General features: G+C 41.1%; 1 protein-coding gene across 4 annotated transcripts in view; it reads left to right on the forward strand.

Moving 5' to 3' along the window:
• Positions 1–18019, forward strand: part of PIBF1 (progesterone immunomodulatory binding factor 1) — a 251953-nt gene extending 233934 nt beyond the window's left edge. For 3 of the 4 annotated variants that reach the window (XM_047756196.1, XM_047756197.1, XM_047756198.1), the window contains one exon: positions 17430–18019. In XM_047756196.1, coding sequence (XP_047612152.1) covers positions 17430–17480 — 51 coding nt within the window. In that variant the 3' untranslated portion in view covers positions 17481–18019. The remainder of the gene's footprint in view (positions 1–17429) is intronic. The other variant, XM_047756200.1, reaches the window with a different exon arrangement.
• Positions 18020–18222: the final 203 nt, after the last annotated feature.

Here is an 18222-nt window from a genome sequence, read left to right on the forward strand (position 1 = left end):
ATGCTTATCTGCATTTTCTTCTCTTTTTCTTCAGTAAAGTTTCTTTTATATACAAGAGAAAATTCTTCGTAAGAGGTATGATCACAGCTACATCCTAATGAAAACTGAGATCATGCTGTAAACCAGTCAAATCGAGACTATGTGCTAAAAATGCAGAATTAGGCATGTGAACTGACTGGGTCGGCTGGGGCAAGTCATTTAAATATCTGGAGCTGGTTCTTATCTGTAAAATTAGGAGGGAGATTACATGAAATGAAGTCTGGACTCCTTTTTACTAACATGCTATGATTCTCTTAAGGCATTGTCGTTTTTACAATAGTCATTTTTCCAGTTGTTATTTTGAGTATTTTCAATTTTCCATAATACAGTGCTTCTCTTATATTTTCTCTCATTTTGTTAATACAGAATTTATGGGAGTTCCCACCTGGGCTCAGAGGTTAACGAACCCGACTAGTATCCATGACATTTTGGGTTCAATCCCTGGCCTTGCTCAATGGGTTAAGGATCCGGTGTTGCCGTGAGCTGTGGTGTAGGTCGCAGACATGGCTCAGATCCCACATTGCTGGGGCTCTGGTGTGGGCCGGTGGCTACTCTGATTGGACCCCTAGCCTGGGAACCTCCATATGCTGCAGGTGCAGCCCTAGAAAAGACAAAAAAAAAAAAGATGGAGGGATGGTTGGATGAATGCATAGATGAATGTGTGTTTATACATGCACTAAAAATATGAGGAAAACACAAAACTCCTGTTAATTGGAGGTAGAGCTGTGTTATGGAGAGGAAGAGGAGGCATAAGAGCTTGAGACATTTTTCTTCACATTCTTTTATAATCATATGAATGTTTTGCGGTGCTCATGTGATATTTACATATGACGACAACCCTAAAAGGTGTATTTTAGAGGAAAGCTCTGACCATTGACATCACAGCTGCGGCAGAGTTGTTTTTCAGGTATTTAATGAACCAACAAAAACTAACTGGAATCACAGAATGTAAGTGCTTAAAGGACAGAAGCTGTGTTCCCATTGCCTTGCGTACCCCATGAACAAAGAGGATATTCAATCAATATTTGGTAACATAGAATTTTTTAAAAAATCAGTTATTGCCTCCCCCAATTTAGTTGTCTTCTTAGCTGTTAAAACTCTAAGCTGTGTGTGGAATTTTTTTTTTTCCCACTGTACAGCAAGGGGATCAAGTTATCCTTACATGTATACATTACAATTACATTTTTTTCCCCACCCTTTGTTCTATTGCAACATGAATATCTAGACAAAGTTCTCAATGCTATTCAGCAGGATCTCCTTGTAAATCTATTCTAAATTGTGTCTGATAAGCCCAAGCTCCCAATCCCTCCCACTCCCTCCCCCCCTCATCAGGCAGCCACAAGTCTCTTCTCCAAGTCCATGATTTTCTTTTCTGAGGAGATGTTCATTTGTGCTGGATATTAGATTCCAGTTATAAGTGATATCATATGGTATTTGTCTTTGTCTTTCTGGCTCATTTCACTCAGGATGAGATTCTCTAGTTCCATCCATGTTGCTGCAAATGGCATGATGTCATTCTTTTTTATGGCTGAGTAGTATTCCATTGTGTATAGATACCACCTCTTCCGAATCCAATCCTCTGTCGATGGACATTTGGGTTGTTTCCATGTCCTGGCTATTGTGAATAGCGCTGCAATGAACGTGCGGGTGCATGTGTCTCTTTTAAGTAGAGTTTTGTCCGGATAGATGCCCAAGAGTGGGATTGCGGGGTCATACGGAAGTTCTATGTGTAGATTTCTAAGGTATCTCCAAACTGTTCTCCATAGTGGCTGTACCAGTTGACATTCCCACCAACTCCAGTGCAGGAGGGTTCCCTTTTCTCCACAGCCCCTCCAGCACTTGTTATTTGTGGATTTATGAATGATGGCCATTCTGACTGGTGTGAGGTGGTATCTCATGGTAGTTTTGATTTGCATTTCTGTTATAATCAGTGATGTTGAGCAGTTTTTCACGTGTTTGCTGGCCATCTGTATATCTTCTTTGGAGAAATGTCTATTCAGGTCTTTTGCCCATTTTTCCATTGATTGATTTGGCTTTTTTGCTGCTGGGTTGTATAAGTTGTTTATATATTCTAGAGATTAAGCCCTTGTCGGTTGCATCATTTGAAACTATTTTCTCCCATTCTGAAAGTTGTCTTTTTGTTTTCTTTTGGATTTCCTTTGCTGTGCAAAAGCCTTTCAGTTTGATGAGGTCCCATGGGTTTATTTTTGCTCTAATTTCTATTGCTTTGGGAGACTGACCTGAGAAAATATTCCTGATGTTGATGTCAGAGAGTGTTTTGCCTATGTTTTCTTCTAGGAGTTTGATGGTGTCCTGTCGTATATTTAAGTCTTTCAGCCATTTGGAGTTTATTTGTGTGCATGGTGTGAGGGTGTGTTCTAGTTTCATTGCTTTGCATGCAGCTGTCCAGGTTTCCCAGCATTGCTTGCTGAATAGACTTTCTTTGTCCCATTTTAAGTTCTTGCTTCCCTTGTCAAAGATTAATTGACCATAGGTGTCAGGGTTTATTTCCGGGTTCTCTATTCTGTTCCATTGGTCTATCTGTCTGTTTTGATACCAGTACCACACTGTTTTGATGACTGTGGCTTTGTAGCATTTCTTGAAGTCTGGGAGAGTTATGCCTCCTGCTTGGTTTTTGTTTCTCAGGATTGCTTTGGCGATTCTGGGTCTTTGGTTGTTCCTGTGTGTGGAATTTTAATGTTAAACTAAGTAAGCTACCGGGAGAGTGTAAGCAGCTCCCAAGACCATGTTTAGTCCTGCTTCTGCATCAGACAACACGCCTTCAATCTCTTTCATCCAGAAACACAGTTCATTTCCATTGATCTTCTGCTTTCTCTTTCAAGGTCTGTTCTAGCTGTTTTTCCTAACTTCACCTGTCCCTTTCCTAGAAAAAAAATGGGAGCTATTCTAATCCTTTGGTGAGGGGGTGGGTGTTGCCCACAGCATATGGAGGTTCCTGGGCCAGGGATTGAACTCAGAGTGGAGCAGTGATGACGCCCCCATCCTTAACCCGCTAAGCCACCAAGGAACTCCTGTTCTAACCCTTTGGGGAGCAACTTTCCTCTCTCCTTCCAGAGCAGCATGGGACTCTCTTTTGCTAATTTTCTGCTGCCATCCTTTTCCAAAATGCCAATTACTCAGGATTCATAGCAGTCACTATTTTTTCAATACTTTATTAAAAAGGCATATTAGCAATCCTGCTGTTAGTCTTCTTTCCAAGTATTGTAAGCATTAAAAAAGAAAGAAAGAGCTTTAGTCTCCGAGTAGGGAACATAGTAAGAATGTGCAACGCCAGCCCATCAGGTCTAGAATGACTGCATTGCAGTGAGGTTATGATAGGGTTCAGTTCGTGGCTTATACCAGTTATCTCGTTGACTAGCATATCTTGGATGGGTTGATTACATTCACATAATTTATACACAAATGATTATATAAACAAAACGATTCGCCAGATGATTCTCTAGAAGTGATTTAGAAAGCAGTTATCTGGAAGGCAAAAAATGTTCAAGTTAAGTTCTGGAAGTGTGTACTGACTATATGGAAAAACCTATGCAAAACATTATGGAATATCTGATCATTAAGATAAATCAGCTTTAAAGATGTTTCTTTTTCAGAATCAAGAATAGGAAAACAGGAGTTCCTGTCGTGGCACAGTGGTTAACAAATCTGACTATGAACCATGATGTTTCAGGTTCGATCTCTGGCCCCGCTCAGTGGGTTAAGGATCTGGCATTGCCGTGAGCTGTGGTGTAGGTCTCAGAGCTGTGGATCTGGCGTTGCTGTGGCTCTGGCATAAACCAGCAGCTGTAGCTCCAATTAGACCCCTAGCCTGGGAACTTCCACATGCCACGGGTGTGGCCCCAGAAAAGACAAAAAAAAAAAAAGAATAGGAAAACAAATAAAAATAGTAGAAGGTGGGAGTCCCATCATGGCTCAGTGGTTAACGAATCATCCGACACTAGTATCTGTGAGGGCTTGGGTTTGATCCCTGGCCTCGCCCAGTGGGTTAAGGATCCAGCATTGCCATGAGCTGTGGTATAGGTTGCAGATGTGGCTCGGATCCTGCGTTGCTGTGGCTGTGGCATAGGCCAGCAGCTCTAGCTCTGATTCAACCCCTAGCCTGGGAACCTCCATATGCCAAGGGTACAGCCCTAAAAAGACAAAAAAAAAAAAAAAAAAATAGAAGGTGAGGAGTTCCCTCTGTGACTTGGTGGATTGATGATCCAACTTGTCTCTGTGACATTTCGGGTTCAATTCCCAGTCCGGTGCAGTTGGTTAGGAATCCGGTGTTGCCGCAGCTGTGGTGTGGGCTGCAGATGCAGCTGGGATTCCACACTTGGCCCCAGAACTTCCATGTGCCATGGATGTAGCTGAAATAGGGAAAAAATAATAATAAAAGGTAAAATCAAGTGGACTACCTTAAAGGAAATACAAACCGATGTGGAAATTCAAAGAAAGAAGAGATTATATGATGTTGATGGGCTCCAGGGAAAAGAATATTTGAGGATGGCCTTGAAGAATGTCCCGGATTTACATTGTAAATTAACTATACTTTCAATTTTTTCAAAAAAGAGTTACCTTGTCATTCAGCAGGTTAGGGATCTGGTGTTGTCACTGCTTTGTCTGGTTACAGCGTGGTGCAGGTTCAATCCCTGGCCCAGGAGCTTAAAGAATGTCCAGGATTTAATAGGTGACAGTACAGGTTAAACAGAAATTCCAAGGGCAGGGAGTGTAATATTCACAAGATATTTTCTAATTTGTGTTCGTTTTCATTATTCAGAAATAGAATGTTTAGGAGTTACCATCATGGCGCAGTGGTTAACGAATCCGACTAGGAACCATGAGGTTGCGGGTTCGGTCCCTGCCCTTGCTCAGTGGGTTAACGATCCGGCGTTGCCATGAGCTGTGGTGTAGGTTGCAGACGCGGCTCGGATTCCGCGTTGCTGTGGCTCTGGCATAGGCCGGTGGCTACAGCTCCGATTCAACCCCTAGCCTGGGAACCTCCATATGCCGCGGGAGCGGCCCAAGAAACAGCAAAAAAAAAAAAATAGAATGTTTAATAATATAGACTTTATTCCTCTCTTACTGCATTCTTAAGTCTGATTTTAGTCATTTCACCACTTTTTAAAAAATTTTATTGGCGCATAGTTGACTTACAGTGTTGTATTAGTTCAGATGTACAGCAAAGTGAATCAATTTTACTACTCTTATCTCCCTTATAGGTATTACAAACTATTGAGGTAGGTAATTCGTAATACCTCCTGGAAGTTCCCGGGCCAGTGATCAAACTCATGCCACAGCAGCAACCCAAGCTACTCCAGTGACAATGCCCAACCCTTAACCCACTGTGCCACAGGAAAACTCCATTTCATTCTTTATAGCTGAATAGTATTCCATTGTATAGTGTATCACATTTTACCGCTTATTAACACTTCTCCTTAGGACAAAAGAAAAATGCAAGTAGACAGGATATACCTAGAGTTGTCAGATCCAAAGAGGCAGAAAGTAGAATGTTGGTTTCCAGAAACCAGGGGCAGTGGGCAGTTACTGCTTTAATGTGTGCAGAGTTTCAGTTACACAAAATGGAAAAATTTCTGTGGATGGGTGGTGGTGATGGTCGCTCAGCCGTGTAAACATACCTAATGCCACTGAGAACACTTAAAAATGGTTAAGATGATAAATTTTATATTGTGTGTATTTTACCAAATTTTTTTTTTAATTAGGTTGAAAAAGAGAGAGAGTTTCCATTCTGGCTCTGCAGTAATGAACCCAACTAGTATCCATGAGGATGTAGGTTGGATCCCTGGCCTCGCTTAGTGGGCTAAGGATCTGGCATTGCAGTGAGTTGTGGTGTAGGTCACAGACGCAGCTTGGATCCTGTGTTGCTTGGCTGTGGTGGAGGCCAGCAGCTGCAGCTCCGATTCGACGCCTAGCCTGGGAACTTCCATATGCCACAGGTGTGGCACTAAAAAGCAAAGAAAAAAAATTTAGATAAGTTATAAAAATATTTTTCTCATTATTCATAAGGAAGAGTTTATAGTTGGATCAAGATGGAATTTAGCCATTATTTATGATATACTTAATGAGTACAATCCATTGGATGTATTAAGTGACACAGGATGCCACCTGGGGTAGCATTACCACAGACTCATGTCAACTCTGTGCCACCCACATTTTTCATATCATAACACACATAGGAAAGTATAATATTTGTATGGCACGCCAGGGTAAATGAATGCTGTGGGTAGATTAAAGGGGCTCCAGCCATCTCTGGGGCCTGAGGGGACCATCTGCTCATTGTACCTCTAACACTCTTGTCCCATTTGTTTGGAAGCTCTGATTTCACCTTTTTGGGGGCTAGGGGGAAACACATGGCACATGGAAATTCCTGGGCCAGAGATTGAACCCAGTGCCTCAGCAGTGAGCTGAGCCACTGCATTGGCAATGCCAGATTCGTAACCTCTAGGCTGCCAGAGAACTCCTCTGCTCTCACTTTTTAACATCAAATCTATTTATCTCACCAGAATATGCTCAGACCTCAAGATAGCTAGCCATGTACATTTACATTTTTAAAAATATTTTTTCCATTTCAAGTCTCAGCAATACTAATTGCAGCCTCTTCCTGATGTAATTTAGCTGTATGCGAAATTAGAAATCGGGAATTTTTTGGTGGCCATGGAAGTAGAGCCATGAGGACTGAATGATGTGGGCCAGTTCCTCATTTTGCCACTTGGTAGGAAAGCTGGGTCAGTGATCCTAGACAAATTTAAGTTTGGCCCTTTCTGTGAAAGCCCATAAATATTTATTTCTTTGATTCCTAGCTTATATCTTTTTTTTTTTTTTGGAAAACAAAGTAATTATATCTACTAGACATAGTATTTCTTCTCTTTAGAAAAGTGGCACTGGCTGAACACTAATAGATTCTTAATTTCTAGCTCTTTTTCTAGATTCCAGGAATAATCCACCAGGCTTATTATGCCTGCATACATCAGTCAGCATTCTTTCTCAATATGTTATAATCCCCAAGTTATATATTAATGTTTTAGTTGGATGCTTCTGGATGACACAAAAGTACCTATCTTATCAGTTTTTTATCTCCTAAATCACATTGTAACAGTAAATTACTCCTGGTAGATTTCCAGTTAATCCTGTCATTTGTTTTTACCACAGCCCTTCTGAGGCCTTTCCTAAATCTGGAATACGATTTACTTCAGGGCCTGTTAATACCACTAATAATTTGATGCTTTCATTAATCTATACCGTTTCTTTATAAAATTACAAATGTTATTAACCTAAACCAGGCCATAAAAATTAAAGCAGTGGTTCCAATATAAAAGTTCACTTTTAGTAATTTGTATATCTAATATCATGTCTACTCTGTGTGGACTTTCCAGGTGGTGAAGCAGGTTAAGGATCTGGATCCAACGTTGTCACTGCTATGGCTTGGATTGCTGCTGTGACATGGATTTGATCCCTGGCCCAGAACGTCCACATGCTGTGGGTGTGGCCAAAAAAAAATTATATAATATAATATAATATTCAAAGGGTTTCATATCATGGAATCTATAAGAGTTTTAAATTAGAAAAAGAAATGTGAAATAGCCAGAAAATAAGCACCTTCCTCAGTTAAAAGATTAACTCTGTTAATAACTGAAGAGGCATAACAAAATTTGTTACCTAAAGCACCGTCTTTTGAGTAGAAAGGGTAAATAACTTTAAGAGAGTAACATAAAAGAAACACTACTGTTTAAATAGGTGTAAGAGGAGTTCCCCTCGTGGCTCAGTGGTTAATGAATCTGACTAGGAACCCTGAGATTGAGGGTTCGATACTTGGCCCCGCTCAGTGGGTTAAGGATCCGGCGTTGCCGTGAGCTGTGGTGTAGCAGACACGGCTCAGATCCCACGTTGCTGTGGCTCTGGCGTAGGCTTGCAGCTACAGCTCCGATTCGACCCCTAGCCTGGGAACCTCCATATGCCACGGGAGCGGCCCTCAAGAGGCAAAAAGACAAAAAAAAAAAAAATGGGTGTAAGAGTAGAATGACCAAAATAAAAAGCAGCTAATTGTATATCTGAATTTTTGTGCCCACTTTGTTTAACAGTCATCTATCGGGTGTGGGCACATTTTTTTTTTTAAGAGCAAAAGAATAAATATTTGCGAGGCACCTACCTTCACTGTTGCATATTCGGTTTGTATTTACCTTTCTTTTAAAATGTTAAGTCCATTCTTAGTAGTCAGTCCATACAGAAACAGAACATGGACCATAGTTTGCCAATCTGATCTATCTTATGCTAGTTACTCAGTACTAATCAGAAGTTGGTAAGGTTTAGGAATTTCCAGTGTCTGGATCTTTGGGTTGTCACTAATGGATAGTACCCAACTGACAAAATATCTGGAAAGGAAGAATGTATGTTTCAGGAGAAGCAGAAATCAACTTTCCAGAGTCACTATTATCTCCATGGAATTTGTTTGAATTTTGGTAGTGTTTAGACATAGATAATGATGTAAATGAGAAATCACTTGACATATACTATCCTAATGTAATTAACAGATAACCTGAACTTCAGGCAGTAATGTGACTGAGCCCAGAAGTTTACCAATAGGGGGAGTTCCCATCGTAGCTCAGTGGTAACAAAACGGACTAGTATCCATGAGGACACAGGTTCAATCCCTGGCCTTGCTCAGTGGGTTAAGGATCCGGCGTTGCTGTGAGCTATGATATAGGTCACAGATGTAGCATGGATCCCATGTTGCTGTGGCTGTGGCATAACCCAGGAGCTGCAGCTCTGATTCAACTCCTAGCCTGGGAACTTCCATATGCCGTGGGTGTGGCCCTAAAAAGACCAAAAAAAAAAAAAAAGTTTACCAATAGAAAGATTGCACATATTCATATAGCAGAATATGCTTTTTTCATATCTTACCAGTCATTATTATTTCTACTCAATAACTGCAGTGTTACTTAGGATCATAAATACTGCCCACAAAGAGTTCCCTGGTTGCTCAGCGAGTTAAGGATCCAGCGTTATCACTGCTGTGGCACAGGTTTGATCCCTGGCTAGGGAGCTTCCATATGCCTCAGGCATGGCTAAATAAATAAATACTGCTCACTATGCTTATAAAGGTGATGTTGTCTGATTAGCTGAAGCCATGTTATTGAATTACTGTAGTGGCATTTTCTTTCACATAGTGTAGGAGCAGCTCTTGAATAAAGTCTCTCATAAGACTTTATGTCCAGACTTAGGAGTTCCCATCATGGCGCAGTGGTTAACAAATCTGACTAGGAACCATGAGGTTGTGGGTTCAATCCCTGGCCTTGCTCAGTGGGTTAACGATCCGGCGTTGCCGTGAGCTGTGGTGTAGGTTGCAGACGCAGCTCGGATCCCACGTTGCTGTGGCTCTGGCGTAGGCCGGTGGCTGCAGCTCCGATTCGACTCCTCACCTGGGAACCTCCATATGCTACAGGAGCAGCCCTAGAAAATGCAAAAAGACAAAAAAAAAAAAAGACTTTTTGTCCAGACTTAAATAGAGCTGAGAGGCATCTGTCATAGCAGGCCTGAACATCATTCATTCATTCATTCAGAAATGTTCACTGAGCACCTGTTTTGTGCCACACCCTGTTAGGGGCAATAGGGATCTAAAAATTCCTGCTTCCATGAAGCTTTCCTTCTTTTATGGAGGTAGACTCTAAACCAAAAGACAAAAAAATAAATTTTGGAGCAAGTGAAAAAATGATAAATGCAATGGAGAAAAGTAAAACAGGGAGAAGGGTGAGAAATAGGGAGGGATAGTTTCTCTGAGAAGGTAACACATAAGCAAGACCTGAAAGAAGTAAAACCAAATGCTCAACATTTTTGAGCAGCTGGATTTTGCTAGGACTCATCATTATCTTAATATTAAGGAAATTTTAAATGGCAGTGTATGCAGATAAAAATAGATTCTGGTGGAAACTTGCTTTGCTATTACATATATAAGAAATGAGGTCCTATTATTATTATTATTTTTTTAATTTTTGTCTTTTGTCCTTTTAGGGCCACACCTGCGTCGTATGAAGGTTCCCAGGCTAGGGGTCCAATCAGAGCTGTTGCTGCCAGCCTACACCAGAGCCACACCAACACCAGATCCAAGCCACATCTGCAACCTACACCACAGCTCACGGCAACACCTGATCCTTAACCCACTGAGCGAGGCCAGGAATCAAACCCTCAACCTCATGGTTCCTAGTCGGATTTATTTCCGCTGTGCCACAACGGGAACTCCTATTTTTGTTTTCTTCTATTTAATAAGATGGGGTGCAAAATATCTAATAAAATAATGTAACTTCCTTCAACAGCAAAGTCCAAATAGCTCATATTAGAAACAATGCACTTTTCAACATTGTTGCTCTTTTCCAAAACCTTTTTTTTGCCATACCTGCAGCATGTGGAAGTTCCCAGGCCAGGGATGAACCCATGCCACAACTGTGTCAATGCCAGACCCTTCACCCACTGAGCCATAAGGGAACCTCTTCAAAACATTCTTTTGTTTAAAGCTCTTGGGTTGGTTTTGGTGGGTTTTTATGGTAGTAAAAACATATACAATATACCCTTTTACATGTTTTTAAGCATACAGTTTAATGGTGCTAAGTGTATGCATATTATTGTGAGGCCGAGCCTCAGAACTTTTTCATCTTGCAAAACCTGAACTTTAAACTCACTGAGCAACAGCTCCGCTCCCCCCACCCCACCTCCATAGCCCCTGGCAACCCACCACTCTCCTTTTCCATTTCTACGAATTTGACTCTTTTGGATACCTCAAATAGGTGGCATAATACTTGTCTTTTTGTGACTGGCTTATTTCACTTAACATAATATCCTCAAGGTTCTTCCATGCTGTATCTCAAAGCATTTTGGAATCCCTCTTAGGAAATTGGTCTGCGGTACATTCCTTTGAAAGTATTCATTTATTCAAGCCTTATTCCAGGCCCAGGCCCCTGCCCTGGAGTGCCCAGGAGTCTAATCATGGAAACTGTGTATCATAGAATACCTTGTGATAAAACACTAAATAGGAAGCAAGTACCAAATGGGTCAGGTTTGTGTTCTCCGACTTGGACAGCGGCTCTGAAAGATGAATTAGAAGAATGAAAAGAGGAGTTCCTATCATGGCTCAGCAGTAACGAACCCAACTAGTATCCATTAGTATCCATGAGGACTCGGGGTTCAATCCCTGGCCTTGCTCAGTGGGTTAAGGATCTGGCGTTGCTGTGGGCTGTGGTGTAGGTTGCAGACACACTTCGGATGCCAAGTCACTGTGGCTGTGGTGTAGGCCGGCAGCTGTAGCTCCGATTCGCCCCCTAGCCTGGGAACCTCCATATGCCACGGATGCAGCCCTGGAAAGACAAAAAGAAAAAATTTTAAAAAAAAGAATGGAGAGAAAGAGGCAACAGACTCTTATATCAAGTCAGGTAGAAATGAAGCAGGTAGCTAAGGTGGTGGTGGAGAAACAAGAGGCTGCTGTAGGGATACATCGAGGGAATAAGAAACACCCTGCTGGGGAAACAAGGAGGGAAGGCAGAATAATATGCGCTGCCCAGTTGGCAGTGGAGGGAAGGAGGCCTGTCAGGGAGCTGGAGGAGCAGCCATGTCTTATTTTATAAACACCCCTCTTCATTGCTGTGGCTACTTGCCTCTTGGAGACAAGAAGGAAAATGAGATTACATAGAACATTTGAAAATTAAGTGCTTCCGCATATTAGTTATGATAAAATGTCAACACTACCCCTGAAACTTATTTTTACATGTAGTCATTAAAGTTTATTTTGAATCGAATAGTCAGGAAAAGTTCTAAGATACCTGTTTTACATTTACAAACTGAGATTCAGGCTAAGAAATATTAGTTGGATATTCAGCATCCAATATCCAATTGTATTCACTGTTGAAAATGCGGATAATATAGGGATCAACCACTGAGTACTCTCGTTGATATATTAAAGCACTTAGATTCAAAAATGACAATAGAAATAAATGTATTCATTTGACCAGCATTTATTGAACATTATGACTTCCCTAGAGGAAGGCACAGTTTATTGAGTGGCTGATTCAAGTCAACAATTAAAATAATTACAAATAAGTTAAGCATTAAAGGCTTTAAGTTCTTGAAAGGAACACCAAAGAAGCTGCTATAAACAGAGCAGACTTCCTAGAGGGGGTGACATTTCAGCTAAGTCCTGAAAAACAAATGGGAGTGAGTGCTGTGGACAGAGAGAACATCAAGTGGAAACTGCTCTTCCTAGTTAGCATGTATTAAGGCCTGGGTACTTTTTAATGCATGTCTCATTTTATCCTCTCAACAGCCCACTGCTGTAGGTTACTGTTTATCAGTCAAGATCCTTTTAGGGAACCCATGTCACCTACTGAAGGGGCTGTTTACAAACAGGTGGAAACCAACAGGTGATAATGAACATTTTAGGATTAGTAACTGTGCAAAGCTTTAATCACTCCTGGGTCTCAAGGGACAAGGAGAGGGGTTGGCGCCTTCTTATGGAAACTTCGTTCTTTTTTTTTTTTCCTGCTTTTTAGGGCTGTACCTGCAGCATATGGACGTTCCCAGGCTTCGGGTCAAATCAGAGCTGCAGCTGCCATCCTATGCCACATCCACAGCAACTAGGGATCCAAGCCTCATCTGTGACCTACACTGTGGCTCACGGCAACACCAGATCCTCAACCCACTGAGCAAAGCCAGGGATAGAACCTGCATCCTCATGGATACTAGATGGGTTCGTTAACCCACTGAGCCACAGTGGCTACTCCAGAAACTTTGTTCTTCTGTTGAAGAATTCAGCTGTTACCAAACTGCTGCCAGGCAGAGAAGGAGCTGCAGACCAGATATCCCAACTTCTTTCTCCTCCCACCTGCAAACCTGCAGTGCAGTCCACTAGGTAAACATAATCAGAAACCAGAAGATACCACTGACAGCACCTGGGGTGCAGAGCAGGGTGGAAAAGGATGGAGAGTAGGGCTGAGGGTACCCAGAATATCCAGTTATTTTTTATTCTCCCCATATTACCTGTGAGGTAACTGAGAGGTCATCAACTTGCCCACGTTTACAAATAAGTGGCTGGAGCCTGTTTTAATTCCAGAGCTTGTGCTTTAACCTACTGTTCTATATAGTGCTCCAGCTACAAAAAGAAAAACAAAGGAAGCATTTCATGGGGTACATACTGCATGCCAGATACCTTCCCTGTGGGGAAATACAACATGCAACAAAATAAACACCATAACTTACTTAAGGATAAGAGTAGAGGTCTAGGAATTGTGTTCCACTGCTAGTGCAGTGACTTAAGCAAATTGTTCTGTCTCTCAGATAAAAGCCTAGAGATAAGCTTTTCAGGACTAGTGTGTGGCGCTTTGAGGTCATCAGATAACTAGGTTCCTTCAGCCTTTCTCTTCAAACCATCCTTGGTGTGTGATTTCCATCCTCAGCATCACAATATGGTTGCTGTAGCTAAGCCATCACAACTGCATTCCAAGCAGAAAGCAAGAGTAAATGAAGGAAAATACCATCTCCTTTTCTAAAGTCATTTTTCTGTAAGTTCTACCCAAGATCTTCTATTTATATTCCATGGGTCAGAATTTAGTCTCATGGCCACACCTGGCAGCAAAGGAGGATGATAAAATGTACTTTTTCACTGGATGAGCCCATTACTGTCATAATAAAATCAGAGTTCTGTTATTAAAAAGGAGAAATTAGAAGTAATCTAGGCAACAAGCATAGGGTCTTACTCATTTTTAGATCTGTACAGCCTAACTAAAGACCTGGTACATTGTAGGTGTTTAATAAATTACTATAAAACTAGTCTCAGCTACAGATAATTTTTTTTTTCCCTGTCTTTTTAGGGCCACAGCTGTGGCATATGAACGTTCCCAGGCTAGGGGTCAAATCAGAGCTGTAGCCACTGGTGTACGCCACAGCCATAGCCACACCAGACCCGAGCCATGTCTGTAATCTACACCACAGCTCAAGGCAACACCAAATCCTTAACCCACTGATCAAGGCCAGGGATCGAACCTACATCTTCATGGATACTAGTCAGATTCTTTTCTGCTGAGCTGCAGTGGGAACTGCTCAGCTACAGATACTTTAGTTCATGCAGTAGAGTGTCAATGGACATGATTAGAGAAGTAAGTGTGGACCAGATCCTAAAGGGCCCTGTCTTCTAAGTTAAATATAGTTTGAACTTGACAGTGATACTGAAGTTCCCCCCAAATAACCTAGGAGTAAGAAGCATACATTCATCCAGTGGGAGCAGGCTGTGAAATTAATTTTAAAAGGTTATGACCAAAGAACTGAAAAGTCAGTTTATGAAATGGAAAAACAGCTTACTCCTCAGGACAGAGGTACACTCAACTGTGGCAAAGCTGCTTCATTAACACATCTGAAGAATAGGAATTGAGGAGGGGTTGGAGGGAGGATGGTCTTTATTGGAAGAGACATAGATTAAAGGAGGGGATTTTTGTTTGTTTGTTGGGGTTTTTTTTTTTTTTTAATGCTTTTTAGGGCTACACCCGCTGCACATGGAGGTTCCCAGGCTAGGAGTCAAACTAGAGCTACAGCTGCCAGCCTTCGCCTCAGCCACAGCCACTGAAACCCCCGCCCCATCCAAGCCATTTCTGAGACCTATACTACAGCTCACGGCAACGCCAGATCCTTAACCCACTGAGCAAGGCCAGGCATCGAACCTACATCCTCATGGATACTAGTCAGATTGTTTTTGCTGCACCACAATGGGAACTCCTAAAGGAGTTTTGAATATCAAAAGTGTTCTTTTTGGAGTTCCCATTGTGACTCAGGGGGGTTAAGAACCCGACATAGTCTCAGTGTGGATGCGGTTTGATCCCTGGACTTATTCAGTGGGTTAAGGATCCAGTGTTGCAGGAAGCTGCAGCATAGATCGCAGACACAGCCTGGATCTGGTGTTGCTTTGGCTGTGGCGTAGGCCTCAGCTGAAGCTCCAATTAGACCCCTAACCCAGGAACTTCCATATGCCACAGGCACAGCCCTAATTAAAAAAAAAAAAAAAGAGGGGGGTTTCTACTTTCTCCCCATATAGACCTAGTAGCAAAAAACTTTTAGTATCAGTTGATTGAGAAAATGCATAATGTACAAATTCTGTATTTCTTGCTATAATCTTTAGGACCTGTAGCTTGGTCTATAAAAGTTATGTTCATGCTTTTTGTCCACGATCCACAGTTAAGAAAACCAGTTTAGGAGTTCCCGTTGTGGCTCAGCAGTTAACGAACCCGAATTGTATCCATAAGGACACAGGTTGGATCCCTGGTCTTGCCCAGTGGGTTAAGGATCTGGCTTTGCCATGACCTGTAGTGTAGGTCATAGATGCGGCTCGTATCCCACGTTGCTGTGGCCGTGGTGTAGAACGGCAGCTACTGCTCTGATGGGACCTCTAGCCAGGGAATCTCCACATGCCGAGGGTGTGGCCCTAAAAAGACAAAGAAAGGGAGTTCCCATCCTGGCACAGTGGTTAACGAATCCACCTAGGAACCATGAGGTTGCAGGTTCGACCCCTGGCCTTGCTCAGTGGGTTAACGATCCGGCGTTGCCATGAGCTGTGGTGTAGGTTGCAGATGAGGCTCAGATCCCGCGTTGCTGTGGCTCTGGCGTAGGCCGGTGGCTACAGCTCCGATTCAACCCTAGCCTGGGAACCTGCATATGCCCCTGGAGCAGCCCAAGAAATGGCAAAAAAAGACAAAAAAAAAGAAAGACAAAGAAAGAAAGGAAGGAAGGAAGAAAGAGAGAGAAAGAAAGGAAGGAAGGAAGGAAGGAACCAGTTAACCAGTTTACACTGTGACCTAGTGAAGATCACAGTTTCTCAAAATGAAACCTACTCCTTCTCTGACAGATAAACTAGCATTCTGATTTGTACTTTGGTTTCTTTTGGATTTGGTTAACCTCTGTCACCTTTGAATTCTCTTGGAAGATAGCGCTTGGCTTTTCCCTGTGGTTTCCTTAGTTTACCCTGGAAGCTTCTTTCACCTTTATACTGAGGACTCTGGACTTTCTATTAAAGAAAAACTATGAAAGTATTTTAATGCAGATTGCATTTTAGAGAGATAAGCTTGGAAGGACTGCGGGTGATGAACAGAATAGAAGAGAAAGCCACATCAGATTTAGGAAATGCTTGCAGGAATGAAGCTGGGAATGATGAGAGGGACGAGGTAAGTTTTTTAGGGTCAAGATCAAAGTAGAATAAGGAGTTTCAAAGTTATGTCAACCAATGTTGGGAACTGTTTAGAACTGATGAAGCAAGTGAAAAGAAGGAGAAATCTAAGATGAAAAGCAATCAAACATTTTTGGTTTAGATGGCTAAACAAAGTATGGTACCGTTCACCAAGACAGAGGATATGCAGGATTCGGGGAGTTCGTTTTGACACAGTGAAACTTCTGTTGCCTTTGGGGACCATAACGTGAAAGTACTCGTAGCTCAAGTTAGACCTATGGTATACAGGTAGGGTTGGAGGAGGCGGGGAGGGGTCTACTGTGTTATTTGGTGGTGATCGAAGCTGGACAGGGGCATCGCTGAGGTCAAGAGGAGCTGATCATTGATGACACTTCTAACATTTTCTGCATCAGCTCTAGCATATAAAAATTATAAACATGTATGTTATTATACTTATCTATATGCCAGTGTACGTGCATGTGCGTATATGTAAGGATGTGGTTCTTCACAGTTTCAAGGAGATGGAAGTGGGAAAGGAGTGATGCAAATTTGATGTATTATATAAATGAAGATGTTTTGATTGGAATCAGTACCTTATGTAGAGAATTCCGAGTGCTTTCTTCTATAATAGCCCACCTCCCCTGCTTTTCTGTTACAACTCTGTATACCCAGGCTCTTCGGGACTGAAATGATTGAGCAGTACACGCAAGAAGTATTCTGGTAAACAGCGATTCAGAATGCCCGAAGCACAATGATTTGGATCTAGAAATTCTTTACTAAATTATCTACTGAGTGAATGAGCTATCTATCTCTAGATAGCTAAGACAACTAAAAGGAAGCTGTATCCTTGATTTTCTTAATAATTTTCTTTGAAAGTAGAATCAGTTCATAAAATACTCATATCTGTAGAATATATTAAATATATAGGCTTTAAGCTAGAAAACACAGCTGTGTATTTTTTCTGTAGACATACCAGACAGGAGACAAAAGACAAAATCTCTGCCTTTAAGTATACTTCTGAATTACAAAAAGCAATTATTTACTATAATTTTACATGAAAAGGCCCAATGTATATAGATACTTAGTTCTCTGAATTGCTTCTCTTGTCTTCCTTTATAAGCATTTTACTTAATTTTTTCTTTTCTTTTTCTTTATTTTATTTTATATTATTTTTTTTTAACAGACCAAAAAAGAAGCTCCTGAGTGGTCTAAGACACAAAAGATGAAGACCTAGTGTTTTGGACAGATTTGCTGTATCTTTATTCATTCCTGAAGTTCTTTTTCTGATGAACAGAAAGTTTATCTTAATCATGTCCTTGGCAATTTTTGAATAGCTAACTTAAAATTTTATTTTACCTGAATGTTAAATTGACAAATTTTATCATCATAATAAAAATATATTTGGTTTTATCTATTTTGTTATAAAATTGTATACTCTGTGATTTACATTTTGGAGCTTTCATAATTCTCCAAGGCATTTTAAATGTGTGGCTTATATTTTGGTTAGTTGTTATTATTGGTATTTCTCTAACTGTATAAATTTTGACTTTAAATGTCATAACACAAATACCAAGACACCTTTCAGTTTTTAAAGTAATAATCATTTGTGAAGTCTACGAGAAAGCACTTCCAGTGCCCAGTAATGGTGGTCAGATATCATGTAAATGGATATAAATTGCTGATTCTTTCTTCAGGCTCTGTTTTTTCTTATATTTCATATTTTAATTAATCAATAAAATCTGGTACAAAGTCTGTTATTCCGTTGGTCAAGTAAAAATTTGGTGGAAAGTGTCTTGTCAAAAGACACTTGACATTGGTCAAAACAATGCTGCCTCAGATGCAGCATGGACCAAATTTTTAGTCAGTAAGAAAAACTCAGTCGTATTTTCTCTTTTTCTTGTCATAAAATATGCTCCATTTCTCCTTCCAAGAGTTACTTAAAAGAAGAGAGGTGCAAGAAAAAAAAGAAATGGAAA

Source organism: Phacochoerus africanus, chromosome 13 (genome assembly GCF_016906955.1).
Source record: "Phacochoerus africanus isolate WHEZ1 chromosome 13, ROS_Pafr_v1, whole genome shotgun sequence".
In the NCBI taxonomy this organism is placed as follows: Eukaryota; Metazoa; Chordata; class Mammalia; order Artiodactyla; family Suidae; genus Phacochoerus; species Phacochoerus africanus.